Source organism: Podarcis muralis, chromosome 9 (genome assembly GCF_964188315.1).
Source record: "Podarcis muralis chromosome 9, rPodMur119.hap1.1, whole genome shotgun sequence".
In the NCBI taxonomy this organism is placed as follows: Eukaryota; Metazoa; Chordata; class Lepidosauria; order Squamata; family Lacertidae; genus Podarcis; species Podarcis muralis.
The window spans coordinates 59,013,641-59,040,961 of NC_135663.1; the positions used below are offsets into that span (position 1 = coordinate 59,013,641).

At 44.6% G+C, this 27,321-nt stretch overlaps 1 protein-coding gene across 1 annotated transcript; it reads left to right on the top strand.

Annotated features, from left to right (window-relative positions):
• The first annotated feature begins 10,602 nt into the window (after positions 1–10,602).
• On the top strand, positions 10,603–11,865 carry LOC114604430 (claudin-34-like). Its single transcript, XM_077934610.1, has one exon. The coding sequence runs from the start codon at positions 10,603–10,605 to the stop codon at positions 11,737–11,739; it is 1,137 nt and encodes a 378-aa protein (XP_077790736.1). The 3' UTR covers positions 11,740–11,865.
• The last annotated feature ends 15,456 nt before the right edge of the window (positions 11,866–27,321 follow it).

Genomic DNA, 27,321 nt, shown 5'->3' on the forward strand with positions numbered 1-27,321 from the left:
GGGAGAACAGCTAATAAGCAGGAGGATTTGATTCCTGTGCAGTTCTGGCTGCTTCTCCTTTGCTTTCCCGCATGCTGTTCCTTCCCTGGAACCTGCCTGTTCTTGGTTGGGACGGGGAAAAAGACACAGCATTTCCTTCTTTCCCCAATCCCTCCTATCCATGTTTTGGAGAACCGCTAGCCCCAGCCCTGAATTGCTTGGGAGATGAATCCAGGGCAGGGCAAGTGATCCCTGGGTTGCCACAGGGCCACATCTCAGGGCCACAGGGCAGAATGGAGGGGCCTGTGCACAGTCCTAGTAAACCCCCTTTTGGTTCTGCTCAACTGGGCTTGCATATCTCTCGATCGTTGCTTTGGTGACTTCAAACATTTGAGATGGATGAGAGTTTGTTGGAAGGCTTTTCAAGAAAATGTGTTTCGCTTTAGAACCATTGTTGCTTGAAGGCAACTTTGCCTTCCTTTCTTAAAATGGAAAGAAAGGATTCGCCGTTAGGTTGAGGCTTGGTAAACAAACAACGGCAGAGGGTCATATTAATCTTGACTTCCCCTGGTGACTTCTCCTTCGCTCAGCCTGAAATGGCTGACTCCCGCCTTTCAGGAAGCATTATTCATTTCGTTATGCTCACGCAGCATTTGTCTTGAGTGGCCTGTGATCTGCAATTGGGCGAAAAAAGGCTTCCCATCATCTCCACAAATAAGCTTTCTTGTCTTGTGGGTAAATTAGGTGTTCAGCGGCAGGCGGCAAAAGAAAAAACCCAACAACAATTGGTGCGCGCAAGCAAACACCGTGAAACGGGAGGGGGTGCAGGGGAAAGAAATGAAACACTCGGATGAACACAAAAGGAACGGCAGTAAAAAGTCACAAGAAGTTCAAATCCTGTTGTGTGATAATGCAAAGGTACTTGAACTGTACTGCTGCATTGGAAGGTGTGAGCAAAATTGTGACAGTCTCCCTCCATTCTCCAGGGGTTTTTCCATACAGCTTTCAGTGTACCAGGAAATGTCTGACTCCATAATTCAGGCATTATTTTCCAATGAGTTTCTGTCTGTGTATATGTACAAGTATATAATCCCCCCCCCTCTCTTCCCTTTCAAGTACTGCTGCTTTAGCTGGAGGATGTCAATGCAGCAAAGGAGCGCAGTCGTGTCTCTGTATGTAAATAGAGTGCAAATGAAAAGCTGGCGAAATTGAGGGCTCTATGAGTCCCTTCTGATCGGGGAGTTTAGGATGCTTGATGTGTTCATTTGCATTTTGCAATTTGCATTCCAATGAGATAATACTAGATTTGGGGGGAGGAGGGGGGAGGAGATAAAGAGCTCCTGGTGAAATTGGCTATGCTTTTATTTAGATGCTATCGGAGGCCACTGGTGAGTTCCAGAAAGCTCAGAAATGGGAGGAGCAGCACTAGGCAAAATTGAACATACCCAGTGTGTGATTTAAACTTTCTTGCGGAGATCACTGTCAATGCGTGTCTGCTATTTCTGGAGTCTAGGGGAAGACTACCAACTGATTTCCCTTTTCTCTCTAGATTTTAATTAGTGCACTGCCCTGTGTTCAAAATCAGCGTGTTCAATTGGCTACTGTCGAATCTCATTGGTTTTCTCTGCAGAGCTTATCCTATGGGATGTTCAGACTGGAGAACAATCCCAAGGTGGGTGTGAATATCATTCAGGAGAAGTTTATCACTATGAGCAAAAACAGTCCTCAAGCAGACTGAAATGGCTTTTCAAGGAAGTGGGAGCCTAGGCTGAAAAGAGAAGCAAAGGAATGCAATTTCCAGGATATCTTAGATCCGGTGGGCAGGAATAAGGAAAGCACTTTCCCCCCCCCCCTCTTTTTAAAAAATCATTTTTATTAGTTTTTGCATATATTTTCCAAATTTTCCAATATTTTCACATCATTCTCATTATAGCCTGAGACTTCTGTCAATCCTGTCTAGTGATTTTCAAGTTTGTTATCTGATCTTGCATTTTATTATTATAATGAAGGCTTTTAAACTTCGTTTCTTAATTATTTCTTTTCTAAATCATTTTACAATAATTTATATGGTCCTCCTTACAAAACTTCTTGTAAACTAACAAGCGATGTTACATTAATGCAATTGTCTTTCAAATAAATCATATATTTCTTCCAGTCCTTAAGGAAGTCCCGGTCTTTCTGGTTCCGAATTCTCCCAGTCACCTTTGCCAGTTCTGCATACTCCATCAGTTTTATTTGCCACTCCTCCTTCATTGGTAATTCTTCCTGTTTCCATCATTGGGCTAATAGTACTCTCACTGCTGTAGTTGCGTATAAAAACAAGTTTGTATACAGTCTATTAATCTCTGTACCTACAATGAGGAGGAAAGCACTTTCAGCCTGAGTTCTATGATGGGGTAGGAAACTTCAGGCTGTGAGTTAGATGTGACTTTCCAGGCTTCCTTCTGGCATGATTTCATACCCTCCAACATCTCCGATGAAAATAGGGACATCCTAGTCCATAAGAACAACAACAACATTTTTTAAACCCCCTCCCATCTGACTGGGTTGCCCCAGCCACTCAAAACGGCTTCCAACAAATGTAAAAGCATAATAAAACGTCAAACATTTTAAAAAAACAACCCTCCCCTATACATGGCTGCCTTCAGATGGCTAATTCCTATGGAGGTGGTAAACCCACGGCTCCCCCCCCCCCCAAGCTGGAACTCACCGGAACTCTGGCATTGCCAATATAAGAGAACAAGAGAGGAATTCATGGTGAGTTTCGGCATCTCCTTTTCTCTGTTATCTGCATGGATGTGTGTTCAGAGGAGAAGGCAGGAATAGGAACATGCTTTTGGCATCTTTAAACAGCATTCAGCATTCATTCAGCAGGTGCCTCCATGGTTTACTAGTTCCATTTCCCACAATAGTGGGTGTCAGCCTGAGAGGGGGGGAAAATCCAAGGCTTAAGAGAGCAGAAAATGATCTTTATGACAAAGTAGGAGAAAACTGCAAATTGAATGGAATGTGCATTGAGCTAGTAATAGAATGAAATTATTTGGAAGAAATCTATGGTGGAATCCATTTTTCACGGAGGCATAGAAAGAAAAGAAAAAAGGCACGCTACTGAGTGGGCAGGAATCTCCTGTCAACCTTTCCAGGGTGACAAAAAGAAATTATCATATCGAAAGATGCAGCAACTGCAGAGAAGCAGCGAGATGAATAATGGTCTAGATGGCGTGGGAGTGTAAGGCGGCCCCTTCCAAACTCCGTCCAACACTGATAGCTTGGGAAAAGCTTGATTCTTATCACTGCTCTCTATCAGCAGGTATTTGTTCATTCCCATTAATCTAACATGGGGCTTGTTGTATTTCCTCCAGGCGTATTCCCTTTCCTCCCCAACACATCCTGTCTTTGATTAGATTGCAAGCCGGTGGGCTGTCTTATTTTTTAATCTTTATAATGCGCCTAGCTGTTTTAGGCATAAGCATTGTCAACGAAAATAAACATCCCTTTGGGCTCCGAGCAGCAGAAATTTCCACTCAAATTTGAGAGGTAGGAAAGTTCAGCACCACCACTGCAATGGGGGCTGCTGCCTGGTTTTCTATTTTTATTCACAGAGAAAGCTTAAAATTTGTGATCAGGTTAGGGCAGGGCAACACCCCCTTAGATGTACTGCCAGCTTCCTTCTTTATATAAAGTCGTCATTTTCTTTGTAATGCCTTGGACACGCATAGGCAAACTCGGCCCTCCAGATGTTTTGGGACTACAACTCCCATGATCCCTAGCTAAGAGGACCTGTGGTCAGGGGTGATGGGAATTGTAGTCTCAAAACATCTGGAGGGCCGAGTTTGCCTATGCCTGGCCTTGGATATAGCATGGTCCCAGCATTTTGGGGGTAAAAGACATTTGCCACACAAAAACCACACACCTCAAATAAATGGTAAGATACATCTCTGGTGTTATCCACCATTCCCCCCCCCCCCCAATAAAGGAACCCTGAGATTCTTTGGGAGGAAGGCAGGATATAAATTCAATAAAAAAACATAATTTAAAGGTAAGGTAAAGGACCCCTGGAAACTTAAGTCCAGTCAAAGGCGGCTATGAGATTGCAGTGCTCATCTCGCTTTCAGGCTGAGGGAGCTGGCGTTTATCCACAGACAGCTTTCCAGGTCATGTGGCCAGCATGACTAAACTGCTTCTGGTGCAATGGGACACTGTAACAGAAGCCAGAGCGCACGCAAACACCATTTACCTTCCATAAACACGGTCTTAACAGTATGTCCATATGTGACTGTGGAGGCCAATTCTAGATCCACACATCATTCCACAGTGGGGACATAGGTTTCCGGGAGGGAGTTGATCATGGTGAGGGTTTGCTAACCGTCCCTTCCTCTTAGCATGTTTCTCCCTTTTGTCCTGAGTTTGAGCGTCTTCAAAGCCCATGATACCTTTTGTAAAGGCTGTTCTCCAATTGGAGCACTGCCAGGCTGGTGTTTCCCAGTTGTCTGTGTTAATACCACAGTGCATAGCTGAACTATTAAATTTGCTCCCCCAGGACACCAACTTGGATGGCTTTCAAATAAGAGCAGGCAAATTCATGGAGGAAAATGACAGTTATTGGCTCCTAACCATGGTAAAGTTAAAGGGACCCCTGACCGTTAAGTCCAGTCGTGGACGACTCTGGGGTTGCGGCGCTCATCTTGCTTTACTGGCCAAGGGAGCCGGCGTTTGTCCGCAGACAGTTTTTCTGGGTCATGTGGCCAGCATGACTAAGTCACTTCTGGCAAACCAGAGCAGCACACAGAAACGGCGTGCTGGTGTTGAGAGGTTGTGTCTGCTTCCAGCACACATACTGACGCTGGTTTAAAGTATGCAGATGCCATGATTGGGGGTGCATGCAAGCCTCACCACCAATGTCCAAAATGCACATGGGCTTCTCTCAGACCTTTGCACATTGAGTGCAGAAGTCTGGAACTTCTCTGTGCATTCAAATGATCATGTTTAGAAGCCTTCCCACAACCCAGAGTCCCAGGATACTTGGTCCTGCTGTGGCTTCTCAAGTATGTCCACCTAAATGGGTTGAGAAGTCTTCAATTTTCTGTGCTCAATGCATGAAGGTCTGATAGGAGCCCACAAGAGTAGAGCCACTGTGGGTGTCATTTTCCCCGCTACATAGTTTTAACCCTTGTGTGCCCTGGTGAATGCCTGAGATAAAAATACAGAATGTGAATTGTGAGAACTTTGTGCTTAGATTGTATACTGTACAACTCTTAAAATGCAAATGCATTTACCTGAGATACCAAAAGATGTAAGTTTTAGAATTGAGTAGTATGTATAACACCTACAAAGGAAAATGAGTATATAGCTAACCTTGGGAAAGAATACAAATACTATCATTTCTAAAGCTGCTTCAGCAACCATCAGAATAATAGACTTTTTTCCCTTATTCACACCATTTTTTGAATATGCAGCAATTTCAATGAGATCCTTTGGATATAATATTTTATGCACATACGTTTTGTGGGGTCTGACATTTTCTTGATTTTCTCAGTGTGATTTCACAGTTGTGTGTATATTTTTTTTTAAAAAAAACCTTGGTTGATAGCAAGATTCACTGTATCAATCTGGATTTGGGGTCAAATGAAACCCAAGAAAGCATAATACTAAATCTCTGACAGATGGTATTAAGCACGACTCCTTGTCAATTTTTTTTTTTTAAATCCTTTAGTAAAGGACTGGGGAAACTATCCCCCTCCCAGATGTTGGACTCCAACTCCCATCAGCCCCAGTCAGCATAGCCAAAGTTAGGAATGATGGATATTGGGGTCCTACACTATCTGGAAGCCACTGGTTCCTCACCCCTGCTGTAGTGTAACCTTTGTTTTGGTATTAAAACAGTATGTTTGCAATGGCTCCATCTTATATGAATTTATTCATATGAAAACTTGAACAACACACCCTCACAAAGCCCATTAATAAGCCACCAATATAGTGGTGATTCAGGGACGCGGGTGGTGCTGTGGGTAAAAGCCTCAGCGCCTAGGGCTTGCCGATCGAAAGGTCGGCGGTTTGAATCCCCACGGCGGGGTGCGCTCCCGCTGCTCGGTCCCAGCGCCTGCCAACCTAGCAGTTCGAAAGCACCCCCGGGTGCAAGTAGATAAATAGGGACCGCTTACCAGCGGGAAGGTAAACGGCGTTCCGTGTGCTGCGCTGGCTCGCCAGATGCAGCTTTGTCACGCTGGCCACGTGACCCGGAAGTGTCTGCGGACAGCGCTGGCCCCCGGCCTCTTGAGTGAGATGGGCGCACAACCCTAGAGTCTGTCAAGACTGGCCCGTACGGGCAGGGGTACCTTTACCTTTTATAGTGGTGATTCATTGTGGGTATATTTGTCGTCTGGACAAATGGCAAAGAGAACTTAGAACAGTTTGTAAACTACATCAACCCTGTTCTTCCAGCTACCAAGTCGACATTCAATAGCACCAATGATGATCCACACATCCTCTTCCTTGATGTCCTCACCGTTGAGAACAACCGGATAATCACCAGTCTCTGCAACAAACCCACAGGCAGTTCTTCCTTCTCTGTCACCAAAATGGATCTCCCCCTTTCTTCCTCCTTCTTCCCAGAAACCCCTTGCCACCCCCCAGCACAGTTACCCTGGCAACCTTCCAAATCTCCAGTCTATGGTCACACCTGGGACAAGGTAAGAACCCTCAGTGGCTCTCTATTGTAATGCTAACGTTCTCCCTCAGCCAGCCAGCCAGACAGACAGACTGGCTTGCATAAGGCAGCCCAGGAATCCCCTTGCAGCTTATATTCTCCCTGCGTATCCCAAAGAATCCAAAATCCTAGCATTTATTAATTTATAGGGTTTAGGGCGATCCCCTCTATTTCTATAACATTATGATTATTTCAGACAGGGGTCTTTCACAGCCCTACCTGGAGATGACAAGGATCAAACTTGGGACCTTTGACATGCAAAGCGGGGGCTCTATTAACGCTGACCCTTCCACATTCCGGGTGCCTCTTTAGGAAAATTCAACATTTCACAAGCATCAACAGTTTTTATTCCTGTACATATTTGGTGCTGACAGGCCAGGCCATCTGCATCAGACTAGTCTGTCCAGCTCCATCCCATACATCTTTAAATGCACATATATCTTGCTTTCCGTGCATCTTCAAAAGGCCACTGTTATTGCAGCTCCTATCAGCTAACAGCTCACTTCTGCGGTGAGACTGAGTGGGAGAACAAGCAGAAAATTATATACATTTCCCCCCCCCCTGCCGGGCTGCTTCTGGAATACTAATGATGTGAAACTGACAGAGCTACCAGCATCCTCTGGTTGCTAATGAATTCCTATAATGCATTATGTACCTGAGTGCCAAAGAAAAGGATAAGCAGATCAGCTGAAAATCCAGTTTCCCAGGAGACAGCCTGGGAAACATGTAAGAAATATTTAGCTAGGTATCATCAGCATCCGCAAACTAGTGTTCCAGTGGTTTCCCTTTTGGTCTCTTCCCTCCCCCCCCCCCCCTCTAAACAGCGCTAAAGAAAACAATATTTGAAAGATGCTTATGCCCTTTGGGACATGTTCAGTGCTATAGGATTTTGTGTGCTTTTCTTGGATTCCGCCACACGTTTCTACATGGCTTGAGGGAGGGCATGTGATACCCTGTGATTGGAAAGAGCATCTAATCTACCAGATGGGTACTAGAGTGCACATGGGCCAGCACAAATGAGCAGCCTACATATTGTCTCTATAGAACCATCTCCATTTGCTTCCCTTTGCTTTCTCGTTGCTGCTTGCAAATCTGCGTGGTACGCATCCTAGCTTTGCGTCTGCTGTCACGTTGTGTGTATTTCTGCCGTAGCTGCTACGCCACCTTCTCAAAAGACAATTGATGCCCCTCATTTAAACCTTCAAACCCTCCAACATTTCTCCGCTGAAAATAGGGACGTCCTATTGGCGCTGTGGGTTAAACCACAGAGCCTAGGGCTTGCCGATCAGAAGGTCGGCGGTTCGAATCCCCGCGACGGGGTGAGCTCTTGTTGCTCGGTCCCTGCTCCTGCCCACCTAGCAGTTCAAAAGCACGTCAAAGTGCAAGTAGATAAATAGGTACCGCTCCGTCGGGAAGGTAAACAGCGTTTCCGTGCGCTGCTCTGGTTCGCCAGAAGCAGCTTAGTCATGCTGGCCACATGACCCAGAAGCTGTATGCTGGCTTCTCTATCCAGGGCTGCCTTCAGATGTCTTCTAAAAGCCAGGTAGTTGTTTATTTCCTTGACATCCGATGGGAGGGTATTCCACAGGGAGGGCTATAAGTTAGTTACTTATCTCCTTGCCTTTGGGGGGGGGGGGTCTTACAACTCCATACCCTCCAACATTTATCCGATGAAAATAGGGACATCCTAAGGAAAAGTGGGACATTCTGGGATCAAAACAGAAACTGGGACGGCTTCTGGAAAACAGGGACACTTGAAGGGTCTTAACCTTTCCTTAAAAATCCACATTCCTGGAATCGAGGGCTCCCTTTTTCGGCATGGTATACCACCAGTTAGACACCTTGCGCTACAATCCTTGCAATCTCCCTTTTAGTCTCTACCCCAGGACTGCGCAAACTGGTGTCCCACCAAGCAGAATGCAGTCCTCCCAGGGGTTTGATAAATCTCCTGCTTTTGCTTGGCAGACTACAGTACATGGCTGGCTCTTTTAGCTAGGTGGGTGACCAAGGATACAGTCAAAGTGAGGATTTTGAAGGATAGCTATGGTTTGCATATAGTATCAGAAAATGTGAATTTAATAATAATAATAATAATAATAATAATAATAATAATAATATTTATAACACACCCATCTGGCTGGGTTTCCCCAGCTACTCTGGGCGGCTCCCAGCAGAATAGTAAAAACACAATAAAACACCAAACAGCAAAAACTTCCCTAAACAGGCCAGCCTTCAGATGCCTTCTAAAAGTCAGATAGTTGTTTATTTCCATGACATCTGAAGAGACGATGTTCCACAGGGAGGGCTTGTGGGATGGGTCCCCACAGAGCTTTAGGTAAAGGTAAAGGGACCCCTGACCATTAGGTCCCATCGTGGCCGACTCTGGGGTTGCAGCGCTCATCTCGCTTTACTGGCCAAGGGAGCCGGCGTACAGCTTCCGGGTCATGTGGCCAGCATCACTAAGCCACTTCTGGCGAACCAGAGCAGCGCACAGAAACGCCGTTTACCTTCCCGCTGGAGTGGTACCTATTTATCTACTTGTACTTTTTGACGTTCTTTCAAACTGCTAGGTTGGCAGGAGCAGGGACCGAGCAATGGGAACTCACCCCATTGCGGGGATTCAAACTGCCGACCTTCTGATCGACAAGTCCTAGGCTCTGTGGTTTAACCCACAGTGCCACCCGCGTCCCTAGCTTTAGGTAGGTTTGCCTTTAAATGCAAAGTGGATTGAATTTCTCCTACTTCTCTCTCTATCCCTAAAACACACACACACAAACACACACACTTCAGTGGAAACTGCATGCAGCTGAGCAGCTCACATTCAGAGCATCAACACAGAAAGGAACAGGAAGGAAGCAACACAAATATTTTGACTGAAGTGTCTTAGGAAAGCGATTTTAAATCATGGGCATCTAGGTTCTGAAAATGATGTTGCCCGTATTGGTGTGAGTGATGGGGTCCCATGGCACAAATTTCATGTAATCCCAGTGCAAAGGAAAAGAGCTAAGATCTTCTCCCTTACTATAATGTCCAAACAGGATGGGATGGGGAAGAAGGATAGGTTTGTAAGGAGTCTTCAATAATTTTGCCAAGGCAATTCTTATTGTTCAGGGCCTCATGCTATTAGCCTTTCTTGTACATGGAGATCCTTTATGAAATGCATTCAGGACCATCAAACAAATCTGTACTGAGATACACACATCACCCTTTTTACTGCTGGAACTGCTCTGAATCTGACTTCAGGAAGAACGTGTTTTAACTGCACAGTGTCCTGGAATAGACACTCTGCATTGGGAAAGAAGGGAACTGAGTTCCCTCCCATTTTCCACTTTCCTGATGTTCCAAATGACCAGTACCTTGGAGTTATGATTTGTGTTGTTGTCAGGATTCTAACTGTAACTGTAACTGACCTAAGAATTCTGCAGAGCAGTTGCTGCTGTGGCTGGCCGGCTGCTCAGGAGAACGTCAGCTCAGTCTTCTTGAGGCTCAGGAGCACCTGGCAAATACCTGCTCTGTTCCTGGCACGCTAGACTCTAGCTGAGGAAGGCATTTCACGTAAGTTTATGGATTAAACATTCCTCACTATGCCATAGCTGAGTTTATGCTCAGTGGAACAGGATAGCTGCAGTAGCAGATAGCAGGACAGCAAAACATGAGCAGCTCCCATCCACAACAGGTTGCTGAGGTTCTGGCCATTTTCACAGCAACAGTGCAAGAGTATATTAAATCAGTAGCAGTTTGCTGGAAGAAAGTATGCGTGGATCAGATGTCTATACCTAACCGGGGGGGGGAGGGAGAGAGCAGGGGAACTCTTTCTTTTGCTGCTTCTTTCTGCGCATGGAAGGATGTCCTTCAATGACTAGACATGCTTGTTATTCCCTCTCTCACTGCATGTTGTCTTCTCTTTTGTTTCCAGGATGTCTTCCAAGGTCTCCCCTGCTCCCCTGCTCTCCAAACCCCCCCTGCGGGTGAAAGAAGGCTCCCTGGTAGTCAGGTGGCTGAAATTAGTGTCCTGCTTCCAATTGTGTGCATTCCTGATGGATATTATGGCCTGGATGATGTGCATTGCCTCAATAGCCATTGTCAACTGGCGAGTGTGGCGTGTAGAAAACATAAAGGGAATTGGATCTGGAAACATCTGGATCGGAATCTGGAAGGTCTGTTTTTTGAAAGACCCTTCGAACGACGGAAACTATTATTACCATTGTGAAGAGCTCCATGAACAACATCCAAACCTCCCGAGGGAAATTTTTATTGCTCAGGACCTAATGGCCTTAGCTGCCATTATGAATTCAGCGGCCCTTGGAATACAGTCATTTGCCCTCTGTAATGTGTTCGAGGCCAGAAAACATAAGGATTTTCTCTCAACCTTTTTTGGGCTTGGAGCTCTGCTGAACTTACCAGCAGGGATACTCATCCTGATTTCCGTGATATGGAACATGTCTGCTGTCTTACAAAATGGGGGAATTGACTTCCCTGAAACTTTTGAATTGCCTCAAATTCCCAGCGAGCAGCATATTGGACCTTCTATTTATCTAGGCTATATCGCTGCAGGTTTCCAGCTGCTGAGTGCAGCATTTGTTGGGATGGAGAGATGTTGCATCAGGACCACCGCAACAGATACATCTCAAATAGAAACTGTAGTGGTGATTACCCCAGGAAGTGCGGTGAAAAGCGAGAGTCTTACTACTTGTTCAAAGTGTGGTTCTCTGCTGGACCTGGTAATTCAAGAGAAATCCTCCGCAGTGGAGATGGAGGAAACCCATGTGGAAGATCTTGTCAAATCCTGCACAGTTGAGATGGAGGAAAGCTGTGCAAGTGATCTTGTCATGCCAGAGGAATCCTGCACAGTTGAGATGGAGGAAAGCTGTGCAAGTGATCTTGTCATGCCAGAGGAATCCTGCACAGTTGAGATGGAGGAAAGCTGTGCAAGTGATCTTGTCATTCCAGAGGAATCCTGCGCAGTGGAGATGGAGGAAGGCCATACACCCAAAGGTTACCTGAAGGACATCAAAGGCCACCTGATGTCCCCAAACATACGATTATACATGTGATTCCCTACAACAGGGAGTCGTAAACTATCAGATGCAGATCCACGCAGATCGTTCCATACACGCATAGATCTGCGTGGATCAGGACTTCAGGGATTTTGGGACTTCAGGTGGGCTTTGATGTCCTTCAGGTGAGGAGGCCTCTTTTTGTGATATATATTTTTTAGTATTTATTTATTTATTTATTCATTAAAGATTTTGTTGATTTACAAAAGTGTGCAATTTCTCTCTCTCATGTTTTCCCCCCATGTAACATTTTTACAAATCGTTTTCATTTGTTGAGACATTAGGAAGGAAAGGAGAAAGAGGTGGAGGGGGTGGGAAAGATGGGTGGGGGTGGGGTCGGGTGGCCTAGGGTGTGGTTATTCATTTGTAGTTGGCTGTGGTGGTCTTTGTTTTCATGTGTGAGTGGGGTGTGTGTGTGTTTTGGATCAGCAACAAATCTACTTATTCCAAGACCTCCCTTAAAGCAGTAGTGGATCACCATGAAGAAGGCGCCACCACTGAGAAGGCCTCTGCCTGGTTCCCTGTAACTTGGCTGCTCCCAGAGATGGGGGGGGTGTCATATTTTTTCCCTTGATTTCCCCCTCTGAAAACTAGGTGCGCCCTATGGTCAGGTGCGTCCTATAGAGCGAAAAATACCGTAATAATAATTTAGTTAGACCCCGCCTATCCGACTGGGTTTTCCCCTCTTTTAATTCTAATAGCGCATTAAAGTTCTGATATATAAAAAAGGTTTGTCCTGGAATATCAGTTCTGGGAGGGGGGAAGAGCTAAGTGCCTTCATGCCCTGCCTGGAAGCTTCCTTGAATCACTCGTCCGGTTTTTGTGGACATCAGTGCATTGGACTAGAATGGGCTATTGGTCTGTTTGCATGACCCTAAGTAATTGTGAGGTTGGGTAACTTGCGATCTGAACAGCAGTGCCATTTCCTAGAAAGTCAAACATCTTTTCTGTTTCTGTGGAATGAAGCTTTACTTAGAATAAGATACATTCTCCCCAAATCGCAGTCTCCCTCTGTCCTCATCTGCCACAGTCCACAAAAGTCTGGGTGTCTTTTCCTGTCAGTCTTGTGCTTTCCAAACAACTGGCCTCCTCCCAAACCGTAATGCTTATATACTGGGATGGATCTCGTACACGGAAGACCACAAGAAGAATTCATTTCCACAGCATCTGTTAACGGCCTCCCCCCCACAATCTCTGAAAATTCCAAAGAGCTCAATATGGTTTCCAGAACCCTGAGAAAGCTGCAGTTCCCAGCACCTTTAACAAACTACAGTTCCCAGATTCTTGGTGGGGGCGCCTTAAATGTACAGTGCGGCTACCGGTGTTGCAAAGCAAAGTTCACAGTCCTAAAAAGAAAGCTGGTTTAAGCAGGAATATAGGTCCCCAATTAAGGGCTGCTTCAAGCAGGAAGGTGGAGAGGCAGTGCTGCCTAGTGGTTAGACTGCCAAACTAGGACCTGGGAGGCACCGGGGCTCAAATCCCCCTCTCGGCTATGAAGCCACATCTAAAAGAGCATGGAAATAAACAAGACCACGAAATGATACAAGCACACACACACACACACACACCGCTTTGCAGCCTCCTTTGAACAGATGTGAGGAGGCTCGGTGTGCCATCCTGCCCAGGGCCGGGTGATGTCTGGTTTTCAACGTTTAACCGCTCCTCAGCATTCCGGATCCCATCCTCGTCGCCAGTTGTTGTGACATGGGGTTTGTGATTTCAGCTCTCTTGACATAATATGCTGGAGTCAGTTCTCTATTAACACTTCTTTATTAAAGCAAATGGAGGGACGCGGGTGGTGCTGTGGGTTAAAGCCTCAGTGCCTAGGACTTGCCAATCGAAAGGTCGGCGGTTCGAATCCCCACGGCGGGGTGCGCTCCCGCTGCTCGGTCCCAGCGCCTGCCAACCTAGCAGTTCGAAAGCACCCCCGGGTGCAAGTAGATAAATAGGGACCGCTTACTGGCCGGAAGGTAAACGGCGTTTCCGTGTGCTGTGCTGGCTCTCCAGATGCAGCTTTGTCACACTGGCCATGTGACCCGGAAGTGTCTCCGGACAGCGCTGGCCCCCGGCCTCTTAAGTGAGATGGGCGCACAACCCTAGAGTTGGACACGACTGGCCCGTATGGGCAGGGGTACCTTTACCTTTTTTTATTAAAGCAAACAAGACTGAAACCTGAGGAGGGGAGAGCTACATTTATAGGAACAGGGAACTAGCTAGAAAGGATACATTTTGGATACACACACCTACCTCTGAGCATTCTTACCCCTAAGACCACCGCTCCAAATTATAAAGGGATTTCACAGGAGTTGCCTATTCTTATCTGTCAGTTGTTGCAAAAGTTGTGAAAACCAGTTATGCATTTTTCCAGCCCTTCCTAAGCCTCTTTGAATACAGGAACCACTCCCCCCCCCCCAAAAAAAAGAAAAAAGAAATTGTGCATGCACAAAACTTATAAGTGAGCTGCGAGGGATAGGAATTGTAAACCCCTATGGATATTTCGAGCTGAAGGGCAGCATAAAGAATGTTTTGATAAACATATATTTTAAAGTATATATGGCAGCCTGAATCCAGGGGCTTTCCCAGCATTAAAAAAAGGAGGGCAGCGTACAGATTGCTGTACTCTTTTCTCCCGAAGCCTGTTCATAATATTTTTTTTTAAGCGGGTATGTTTTTAAAAAAACAAAAACCAAAAAACCCAGGAGGAGGAGAATTCATAATTCATTGCATTGCACACTGCAAACATCAAGTAAATTGTCAGCAAGTTAACATGTGTGCTGAATATGAAATGACACTGGTTTCTTGCTGGGTGTGATGCATGTAAATGGACTTCAATCAAATCCTTAGGAAAGAATCCAGTTCTTTTTGTTTTATATGTAGGCATGTGACTGTTTTTCCAAAGTACCACTTGCAGCGGAAGTTCTTTGCTGTGGCTCTCTCCCCTGAGGAATGCCCCCCCCCCCAATATCTGATTGCAAGCCTTTTAACTTTGCTCAGCAGTTCTACAGGTTCACTTTGCTAGCTCACTTTGAATTTTACTTCAGTGAAACTCTTGCGTGCAACTCAATTTACCATCTCTAGTGACTTTGTTCAGCGTATCTTTTTTTTTTTTTTAAAGTCCCTCCAAATAGCTAAGCATAGTTCATCTGGAAGCAATTTCTCGTATTTCATGGCAGGCTACCAGTGCCGGATTTATGTACAGTGGTACCTTGGGTTACAGATGCTTCAGGTTACAGATGCTTCAGGTTACAGACTCCGCTAACCCAGAAATAGTAACTCAGGTTAAGAACTTTGCTTCAGGATGAGAACAGAAATCATGCGGCGGCAGTGGGAGGCCCCATTAGCTAAAGTGGTACCTCAGGTTAAGAACAGTTTCAGGTTAAGAACGGACCTCCAGGACGAATTAAGTTCTTAACCTGAGGTACCACTGTATAGGCTATGTAGGCTGAAGCCTAGGGCCTCGAAATCTAGGGGGCCTCACCAGCCTGCCCACTCCCTAGCAGGCAAGTTCCCCTCTCCCCAAATTGCAAACCCAAGACTTCATGTGAAGGCAGGACAACTTGGGCCTCTAAAACTAGGAAGCCTCGCCAGCCTGCCCGCTTCCCAGTGCCTGTTGGGAGAGCGCTCTGGGCTATCTACAGCCCCCGTGGATCTCCGAGCATCCTCCAGTGAGCATAGCTCTGGAAAATGCATCCCCTTTTCTCCAGGGCACTCCAGCGATGTAAACCAGCAGGTTTGCTCAAGTGTGTTGCAGGTATAAATACTGTTTGTAATGGAGTGAGAGCAGTAGTTTACTTGCTCAAATTAACAAATAAGAAAGTTTTGAGAATTTAAATTCTAGATTAAAATTGATTACTTAATTGAGAAGGGGATTGTAACAAAAACACTGGGGCCTAATTTGAATAGTAGAGTGCCTGGTATCTGGTGGGCAATCTCATCCTTTATTTCCACACTGTGGCTGCAGACCAAAGCACTCATCAGGAGAGCTATGAGATTCAGGTGAGGGTCAGATGCCTTGTCAATCCCAGCAGGTATATAACAGGAAGACCCGGCCTGCTGCATTTTAAAAAATCACCATGGTATTCAACAATAATATCTTACGTCTTTTAGAGGAGAAACTGTGAATTGCAGAATTTTAAATACCCATCATCATCCATGGCTTCACTCAGTTTTATTTATAACACTCTTCCATTTTCTTCTAGTTGTGAGTGTGGAGGATGGGGAGGGGCCTCACAAGTGGAGTAGCCTAGGGCCTCTCTTCATCTAAATTCGGCCCTGCAGGGCACACCTGCACAACTTCTGAACTACTAAGCTAAATGTAGCCATTTTCTGTGGCCTGCCATATGCTTGAGGAACTCTCTTTTTGAAGTCTAACATAAGTAGCAGAAACAGGAGAGTTATACTAACCCTTTGCAGTTGCAGAGACAACCTACATTTACTTCTCTCCTGTCAAGAGGATACTTTAGCGCAACAGGGCAACTACAGATGGGAAAATCTGTCAACTGCAACATCTCTCCATTTCTCATTTTCACATTTCTCCACACTTGTGCATCAGTTTCCTTAGAAAAAGAAAAGAAAAAAGCCCTCAATTAATTTCATCAACATTTTACTGTGTAATTCTACACATTTTTATGCAATTTTGTCAGATGGAACAATTTCTCTGAAAATAATGCATTTTTGTTGTTTTTAATAATATATGCATATTTTCACTAATATAGGCATTTTTGCACAATTTCCCCTACTGTATGTGTTTTTGCACACATTACTGGGTTGTAGAATTGTACTGCAAAAATCGGAGAAGTATGCATTTCAAAGGACTGCGATGTTTCAGTTTGCATATTGCTTTGTGATGTGCAAATTAGAGAGATTTGCCTTTAAATGTAAACTGAATTGACTTTCTGTCCCATCCTTTGGGGCACCCCCAAAGAAAAAGGGGCAGACAACAGCCAGAAGGGAATAGAAAGTCCAAGGAAAGGCTAAGATCCTGCAACAAGCAGAGCCATTATGGATTTTCTCCCACCAGTGGTGGTTTACCAGTACAACTAACAAGAACTACACTAATTCTGGAAACTGCAGAAAACATGTGGATTGATGTACAGCATCTCCTTGCAGGGCTGGCCCATGATATTTTGCTGCTTGAGGCAAAGAGCAAAATGACACCCCTCATTTCACATACAGAAACAGACCAGAATGTCAGCTGAATCTTCCTTCCATACTACTAGTAGAACAGCATTCTCCAAGCTCAGTCTGCCAACACCTTGCCACCTCTCAACAGTATCCATTGCCTGAGGCACCTGTCTCACTCTGTCCAATGGTAGGGCCGACTTGCCACTTTTCTCTCTTCTCCCATTCAGGGCCGGATTTATGTCTGATAAGGCCCCAAGCTACTGAAGGTAATGGGGCCCTTTATATGTCCAGCTGTCCTTTGTCAACAACAAATTGTCACTGTTTTTTGTGTTGAATATATGCTATATGGGAATTTATGGATCTCATAGGTATCTAAAGCCATTTGCAACCAGTCCACACAGAATGTAGGCACCCTATATATAGAAATGAGCAAACCAGTGATATTTTAGGGAGCAGGCTAGCAGGCGGGGCCCATAACTTACATCATAGGAGCCTACACAACACAAAACACTGTTGCTGTATGTAGGTTTTATTTGATTTGTTTTTTTTATCTTATATTTTGGAAATGTACACCCAGTTTCCACACATACACCCTTTGTTTATCCGGCACTGCTGGTTTTAAGGAGGTGCCTTAGATGCCCTGTTTGAGTCCTCTCCTAATGTCCTTAGGGATGAGGAACCCATTCTACAGATCTTTGAACATACAGCAATAAGATGCATAATTGCAGCTGTGTGCCAAGACCACTAAATAACAACAACAACAACAACAACATATTATTATTATTATTATTATTATTATTATTATTATTATTATTATTTATAACCCACCCATCTGGCTGGGTTTCCCCAGCCACTCTGGGCAGCTTCCAACAAAACACTAAAATACAATAACCTATTAAACATTAAAAGCTTCCCTAAACAGGGCTGCCTTCAGATGTCTTCTAAAAGTTTGGTAGTTATTTTTCCCTTTGACATCTGGTGGGAGGGCGTTCCACAGGGTGGGTGCCAGTACCGAGAAGGCCCTCTGCCTGGTTCCCTGTAACTTGGCTTCTCACAGCGAGGGAACTGCCAGAAGACCCTCGGCGCTGGACCTCAGTGTCCCGGCAGAACAATGGAGGTGGAGACGCTCCTTCAGGTATACTGGATCCGGTTTAACAAAACCACAGCATATTACCGGCACAAACCTTTGTAGTGCAGTGACTTACACATACCAAACTGCACCATTGCAAATTATTAGCACAAAGTTTATACTACATACTTTTGTTTCTAGCGTTCCTGCTGAATGTTTACATCGTCACTAAATACAGGCTCAGGTGAAGTCAGCTGCAATGCTCTTTGGGACATTGCTTGCATAGACCTGCTGCTTTCATAAAAGGAAGTGCGGGAAAATCCATGTGAGTTTATTTTCTCTGAAGGAAATGACACATGAGAACCTGTCTTCCAGGCAGCTTTGTATTTCTCACATTCTAGGTGAAGTAATAAGAGGCTGAGTTTGAATGTAAAACAACAACAACTCCCCGAGACTATGTCAGAAGCTACATTGTTATGAAACAATGACCTAATATATGTCTTACTGTATTATTTTAGGATGCACTTATGAGTCATAATGCGTATGAAGTCTTGCCCTGTGGACATCATGGAATTTTTGTTCCTCCCACTTTTTCTTTCTAAAGCAGAGCTACTTCGGATGCATGTTTGCAACAGCCAAGCATTTTGAGGAAAGGTGCACGTTAACGATGTTACTTAATAAAGGAGCTAATTTGCCTTTAAAACATTTAAATAGATTTGTGTGATAGCAAAGCCTGAATATGGACACAGCTTTGATATATTGAAAAAAATGGAAAACATTGTATAAGACAGTGTTATGGGTTTGCAAGGGGCAAAGATTCCGTAAAATGTCTGGGTGCCAAGTTATCCCCATAATTTCTGAAATTAGTAAATGTGGGGTTTGAAGTCAAGCCAGCTTCCTAGGGAGCTGGGTTTAGAGAGGTACCATCAATGGCAGGTGAGGACAGAGTCCTTTCCCATCACTGTAAATCTCGTGCACTGCCAAGGAGAATGTGCATCCTAATTCCCAGTGTAATCCTGTATCCGCTCAGAAATGAGTCTCAGGTACAGGATTGCAATCTAAGATTATTCATATTGGCTTCTTCAAGCATGCAAGCATCCAACTGCATTGGGGCCATGGTACACCAATGGCAGTCTAAGAGCAATTGACTACACAATTAAAAACCCATCAAGTTAAATAAGGAAGTTCCTCTCCAGCTTCTAAGCCGCAATATTTGTCCCCTGTCCTTCGGATGGGATGTCACTATAAGGCTGAATAATATTTTCAATACCTTTTAGACAGAATTAATTTAATTCTGTTTTGTTCTTTACGATTCCTAATTATCTCATTGCTACATTTGAGGTTTCCAGATGGCACAAAATAGGATAAACGGTGTAGGGAAACTTCCTTAAAAGCATGCTACTCTGACTGATATTGTCATCCCCATAATATCTATTTAAAGGTAAAGGTAAAGGGACCCCTGACCATTAGGTCCAGTCGTGACCGACTCTGGGGTTGCGGCGCTCATCTCGCTTTATTGGCCAAGGGAGCCAGCGTACAGCTTCCGGGTCATGTGGCTAGCATGACTAAGCCGCTTCTGGCGAACCAGAGCAGTGCACGGAAACGCCATTTACTTTCCCACCGGAGTGGTAACTATTTATCTACTTGCACTTTGATGTGCTTTCGAACTGCTAGGTTGGCAGGAGCAGGGACCGAGCAACGGGAGCTCACCCCGTCGCGGGGATTCGAACTGCCGACCTTCTGATCAACAAGTCCTAGGCTCTGTGGTTTAACCCACAGCGCCACCTGCGTCCCAAATATCTATTTAGTTCAGTGTAATTAAATAGCAAGGAAGACACTACCCATTTCATGATATTTCAGCTTTGGGGAAGGAGAAGCAGCAATACCCAGAATCTAAAAAAGGGAAATAAATAATTTAAAGGGAAAATCTTACTAATTGTTATTCAGCCAGTGTGGTGTAGTGGTTAAGAGCGGTAGTCTTGTAATCTGGGGAACCGGGTTCACGTCTCCGCTCCTCCACATGCAGCTGCTGGGTGACCTTGGGCCAGTCACACTTCTCTGAAGTCTCTCAGCCCCACTCACCTCACAGAGTGTTTGTTGTGGGGGAGGAAGGGAAAGGAGAATGTTAGCCACTTTGAGACTCCTGAAGGGGAGTGAAAGGCGGGATATCAAATCCAAACTCTTCTTCTTCTTCTTCAGATTGTTGCAGAGGGTACATTAGCTGCCTCAGACTAAACTGAAAGGCATAGATATACCATGCAAAATACATTTTGTGTACTGGATGTTTCTACTGCAAATTCCAGGCTGAGAGTCTTGGGCAGGTAATATTAAATCCGGGTCAATCAACACCTGAAGGGGCAATCAACAAAATGGAGAGGGGAGCAGGACTTTACCTGCTGGCCCTCCTCCTAAGCTCCAGCCATTGATTATAATGCCATGCTGTCCCTGAATAAGTCTGGCCCAACTCATAGCCGCGGACATGCCTTGGACCTGGTGTTCACCTCATGCCACTGCCAAGAAGGCCCTCTGCCTGGTTCCCTGTAACCTCACTTCTCACAGTGAGGGCACCGCCAGAAGGCCCTCAGTGCTGGACCTCTGTGTCTGGGCTGAACAATGGGGATGAAGGCGCTCCTTTGGGTATACTGGGCCGAGGCCATTTAGGGCTTTAAAGGTCATCACCAACACTTTGAATTGTGCTCGGAAACATACTGGGAGCCAGTGAAGATATGAACATGCCAGGTCAATGGGCAATTCATTTGATCTCTTTTTTGAGGATGGAGAATCATGTCAATTGAGCATTCATGTAGAGTGTCCAAATCAGATACAGTACTGCCTGTGTGGTGGAGGGGAGAGCACATAACACACTTTTCTGCCACTGAAGATGCACCCTAATTGCCACTGAAATTTGAGAACAGCTTAAAGCATAAAGATTCTGAAGATCAGCACTCTCTCTCCACCCGTGGCCTCCCAGATGGTTCTATTTTTTTAAAACAAGATTTTATTAAAGCTTTTTTGTAATACAATAAAAACGGCTTACCTGTAGAAATTAAGCAGGAACTATCCTAGGCTTCCTTCAGACATTTCCTGAAAACTGTGCTGTTTAGACAGGCGGTCACAATATGAATGTTTCTTTTAACCAACCGTTATCTACTGGTGTTCCAATTATGTTTTGAATTATGCTTTGTGGATATTTATTGACTGGTTTTCCTGCCTTTCATCTGTTGTAAGCCACCTTGTTCTATTTTATGGAAAAGGAAGATTATAAATTTTCAAATTAAAATAGGGATAGAGGATGCTGCATATGCCTTCCTAGCATTCCTTGGAGCAAGAGTGAAATAAAAGGTACCTGTTTCAGGTGTAAGCATTAAGACTGTATGTGATTCAGAAGAAAGTATACCTCAGCTATTAGGAATTTTGGGAAAGGTGGAGTTGAGTAGCAGGGGTAGCGAATGTGATGCCATCCAAATATTGTTGGAATACAACTCCCATCATCTCTGAATATTGGCCGTGTTGCCTGGGGCTAATGGGAAGAGCCTGAAGGTTCCCCATCCCTGGTATATAATATCTAGAGCAGGCATAGGCAAACTCGGCCCTCCAGATGTTTTAAGACTACAATTCCCATCATCCCTGACCACTGGTCCTGTTAGCTAGGGATCATGGGAGTTGTAGTCCCAAAACATCTGGAGGGCTGAGTTTGCCTATGCCTGATCTAGAGGTATAGAGTTTCTAGAGGAGCTATAATGCACCGAATATATGACCTATCGGTTTTTGGACTTCCAAATTCCAAGCGATAATGTCAGCTTTTCAGAAGCTATTCTCAGTTACATTGGAGAGTTACAGTGCCTGCTGTGGCTGTAGAGACCGATATGGAAGACCCATGTTTCATTGCAGCTGGGGTAGATGAAGGTGTCCAGTTGTGCTTTTGCAGGTGAGCCATGATGCTTCTTCATTCTGTGCTCCTCCCAGCACTCATTCATCCTCTGGCCACTGCTATAGATACATGACCTGACTGATTGTCTCCAAGCACTGTGCTTGTCTTCCAAGGATTCCCACATGGTGGGGTTAGCAGTGGAACTCTCGATGTATATCTGTTCCCCTGAGCATAAGCACATCAGGTGTATACCCAAACTCTATCCTCGATTTTTCAGGATAGCCTTTGATCTTACTCTGCACTGAGTCGGTCAAGGAGGCAAGATGGAATGCAGTGATCACAATGTGATAGCAAATGGAGAATGTGTGGATGTGACTGGGTGAAGATATCTCTAGATTTCTACATTCTACACAGACCATTGTTTGTGCTGGAGGGGAAGAAAAATCTTGAGAACATGCCTTGGTGGATCAGACCCAAGAACTGCATAGTCTATCTTCTGTCTCCCACTATGAACTGCGAGATGCCTCTGCAGGACATGGAGGTGATAGGCAACCCCCTCTCTTGCTTGACTCTAGACTCTAGCATATGGTATTGACAGGGACATTGCCTCTGTATATTGAATTCTAGCAGAGGTTTGCACCGATGTAATCAGACAGGTGAGTTTAAGATGACAAGATTGCTGGCTAATATCTAATTCCCCATTCTCTCTTTTCAACCAGATGGCACTTTTGTTTTCCCAACAAGCACGTCCTCCCCTCTCCATCAGAGAGCAGATTTTAGGAGCCAAATCAAAAGTCAGCGTAAGCTTTGCCTTGTTTTTAAGGCAGCATTTAAAAACCATTACCTTGTGTGCACTGGTCTGACATCTGTTTCCATGGAAGCGGAACTGGTAATGGAAGCAGCCCACTAGAAGATGAGTCAATTTTTGCTGCTGTATTTTTCCCTCACTTCTGTTTCCATGGAAACAGATGTTGGACAAGTGAAAAGGATGGTAGGATTAAAAAAAACACAATAATAATACACGCACCATGCAGACACACACAACCATGTCTGGACGTTACCAAAAACACCTTTCTTTCCCCGCCCGCTATATTTCCATCAGCTTACAAGCAATTCTCCCAGAAAGACAGGTGACAAAGTACTGACAATAATTATGCACTTTTATAGCCTGTAGCAGCTGCTCCTGCAAAGAGTGCAGTGTTGAGCCACAGAATTCCAGCATCAGGTTGTCTCATCATGTCTGCAGCATTTGAGAACACAAGCAGTACGGAGGAAGGCTTCTGCTGAGAATACTTTCAAATAAATGTTTCTTAAAAAAAAACAACAAAAAAACCATGCACACACATTTTTATTTAATAGCCAATTATATGTTAATTCTATTCATGCTTTGTTTCCCCTGTCCCAACTTGGAAGCTCAAATAAGAGAAACACCCAAATATGTCAATTAACGCATAACAGCAGGATTTATTCTGTTTTAATCAAAAACAGAAAAATCCGTTCAGGGTTTCCCCCCAGTTCTCCGGAGAAGGTTGTCATTTTTTCTCTTCCTCTTTTGATAATTTCCTAATGCAATTTATTGCAATATCATTAATTGATGGAGAATAAGAGGGGGAAAATACGATTTTTCTTGGCACGTCACTGGTGTAGACCCCCCCCCCCCAAATTATTGCTACTTGTTTCATTCAACCCTCCTCCCCAATTGGGCAGATTTTCAGCATTTTGAAGGTTCAGCCCAGCACTATTACACCATTATATAATGCCCCCCTGGTAACAAAATATATTTAGACTAAAGGCATTTGCTGTTATTTAATAGCCCCTGATAAAACTTTGGAAGTCATTGGAAACTTTTTGGAATTCATCATGAATCTGATTTTTAACAGTCGGTGGAACCAAATGGTATTTTCATTAAAAACATAGGTGCCTTTCCTCCCTCCTGGTCTTTAAGTCAATAAGACAGGGAATTAATGACTACCACTCAAATAGTAAAGAAAATGAACACACATAGGACAGTTGCCTCCAAATTGCCCATAGTGGTCCATTCATGCTTTGAGAATTGTATCAAAATAAAAGGCCTGGATCAATAGCTGCAGACATCTATTAATATTAATTTGAAATAGCTGGTACCAAAGCTGATCTTCTGCTGATAAGGTCAAAGGATGAGAAGAGATTGGCAAAGGCAGCATATAAAAATCTTCTCTTGTTAGTGGCACAGTTGTAGATCCCCGTGGGACAGAATCAAACCATTATTGACTTCAGATCAGCCTCCTCTCAACTCTGCCCATTCCTTCTGTGGGAAAGTTATTTAAGTCAGAGCAAAGTTCCAAATTGCTTAATAGAAGAAGTGTACCTGTATATATTTAGACAGCCACATCAATCAACAGTTATGGCGGTCCCAATTCTTGTGAACGAGGTCAATGACAATGAGTTTTCAAAATTCAGTGTTATTGAAATTGGCTTGGATCTAAACTATGTGAGTTGCACTCAGGTCTCGCTGAAATAAATGGGATGTCTAAAGTGTTTCATTGCTTTCAATGGGAAGGAAGTTCAACTATCTTTGTGGATCCAACAATCCAACACACTATATTTTTAATCATCATTATTATCATCATCATCATCATCTATTACTTATACCCCCGGCCATCTGGCTGGGTTTCCCCAGCCACTCTGGACAGCTTCCAACCAGAGATTAAAAATACATTAAAACATCAGTCATTAAAAACTTCCCTAAACAGGGCTGCCTTCAGATGTCAGATAAATGTCAGATAGTTGTTTATTTCTTTGATATCTGATTTGAGGGTGTTCCACAAGGCAGGTGCCACTACTGAGAAGGCCCTATGCCTGGTTCCCTGTAACTTTGCCTCCTGCAGTGAGGGAACCGCCAGAAGGCCCTCAGTGCTGGACCTCAGTGTCCAGGCAGAACGTTGGGGGTGGAGACACTCCTTCAGGTATACAGGGCTGAGGCAATTTAGGGCTTTAAAGGTAAGCACCAAGACTTTGAATTGTGCTCGGAAACTTACATTAGATTTATATCTCACCTTTCTTCTCAGATATCAAGGCCAGCATGCATAGTTCTCCACTGACTATTTTGATACAACCACTACCACATGAATTCAGACTAGGATGAGAGAGGGGGGGGGATAGCCCAAAGTCACCCAGTGAGCTTCATTTTCGAGTGGGAATTTATAAATATATAATTAATTTTTAGGTAAGTAGACAGCACCCGTAGGGTATTGAACCACTCGTAGACGATTGGTAGGTCTTGACAAGATCTAAGGAACTGCTAGGCTAAGCTGGCTCATGTTGGAGTGGAAATTTGAACCTGGGTCACACACTCCTAGTCTGCCATGCTAACCACTACACCACGGGTGTCAAACACAAGGCCCACAGGCCGAATCAGGCCTGCCAGACCTCGTCATGTGGCCTGTGTAGCTGCCGCCGGCCACCAGCCTTCACCTTTTATTCTCACTTTTTTTTTTCCACACAAGAAAGCCGTCTCTTCAGCGCATGCGCGGCAGCCTACAAGCCAGAGAACGTCTGCCCTCTAGCGCCGCCGCGGCCCCCGATGAATTTGAGTTTGACACCCCTGCACTACACTGTACAGTCATACCTTGGATCCCAAACGCTGGAACTCGGACGTTTTGGCTTCCGAACGCCACAAATCTGGAAGTGATTGTTCTGGTTTGTGAATGTTCTTTTGGAACCTGAACGTCTGACGGGGCTTCTGCAGCTTCTGATTGGCTGCGGGAGCTTCCTGCAGTCAATCAGAAGCTGTGATTTGGTTTTTTAATGTTCTGGAAATTGAACGGACATCCAGAACGGATTCCATTCTACTTCCAAGGTACAACTGTCCTAACTTCCAATATGGATTGGTGATATATGTAGATAGGCTGGCAAAAAATGTAGGTCTTTCAGCCAGACCTTCGGGAGCCACACGTAATCTGCCTTTCTAAAGGAAGAGTAAAATATAAGATTGATAATAATGAAAGAATACTAGTTTTCAATCTTCTTGTGAAACATTGCCGTCTAATTGCTAGTGCCTATGGAAGGGTGGGAAACCTACCCACAGGCTCAATGTGGTCCTCTATACAGTGGTACCTTGGGTTACATACGCTTCAGGTTACATACGCTTCAGGTTACAGACTCCGCTAACCCAGAAATAGTAACTCGGGTTAAGAACTTTGCTTCAGGATGAGAACAGAAATTGCACGGCGGCGGCGCAGCAGCGGGAGGCCCCATTAGCTAAAGTGGTAGCTCAGGTTAAGAACAGTTTCAGGTTAAGAACGGACCTCCAGAACGAATTAAGTTCTTAACCTGAGATATGACTGTAATCAGTTCTCAGGATTCTTCCTCAGTCCCCCCACTCACTGACTTTGCTTTGAACACTCCCTGAGTGCTTTAGCCTTTCTGGAATGTGTTCTTGAACTGTGATAATGCCTCTTGCCTACCCGGATGGAGTGTGTGTGTGTGTGTGTGTGTGTGTGTAAACCTGTGGTTTGTGTGTGACTGTAATGCAGCCCACTGCACAAAAGTCAGAGTCACAACCATTCCCCAACCCACCACTTCTCTTGGCCTCACCCAATTTTTGCTTCTGGTCATACCCATTTGAACCTCTGGCCCCACGAACCACTGGCGTGCATTCCCCAGGTGTCCCGTGATGGAATTTGGCCCTCAGGTTGAAAAAGGTTCCCCTGCTCCAGACTATGGTGTACTCTCAGCTGCAAAGAGTGAGGCCAAAGATCTGGTAGATCATTGGCACCATCTATGGGGGGATGTGGGGGTCCAGGACCCGCCCCCCCCCATATTTTCAAGGAGGGCCTGAAAATTCCACTTCAGTCCTCAAAGGACACACCAGAAGGAAGCGTCTTCGCCCTGGTGAGCCCATATGAGGATTGCCAGAGTGCCTTCCTGGAAAGAGCTCAAGCAATCTCTCTCTCTCTCTCTCTCTCTCTCTCTCTCTCTCTCTCTCTCTCTCTCTCAATTTTTATTAGTTTTTAACATATCATTTTCAACAGTAATTAAACATACTTTAACATCTTATACAATTTTTTGACTTCCATCAATCATGTCTGAAAATTTTCCAATCTATTCACTTAATATGCATTTCTTACTTTCACTATTACCTTTAAATCTCATAACTAATATCTCTATTTTTTCTCTACTTTGCACTCCTTACAAAACTTTTTGTAGTCCTACTAGCGTAATTTGTTGATTACAGTTGCTCTTCAAATAATTCATATATTTCTTCCAATCTTCTGTAAATCTCTGGTCTTGCAGGTTTCGAATCCTTCCTGTCATTTTGTCTAATTCTGCGTAGTCCATTAATTTTGCCTGCCATTCTTCTTTCATCGGAATTTCTTCTTGCTTCCATTTCTGGGCTAACGATACGGTGGGTAGAAGAGGGGTGCGGGGCCAAGTTGGCCTGGCCAGGTTGGGGGATGGTGCGTGTGTGACGTCACACCATGTGATTTGTTGTTGTTGTTTATTCGTTTAGTCGTGTCCGACTCTTCGTGACCCC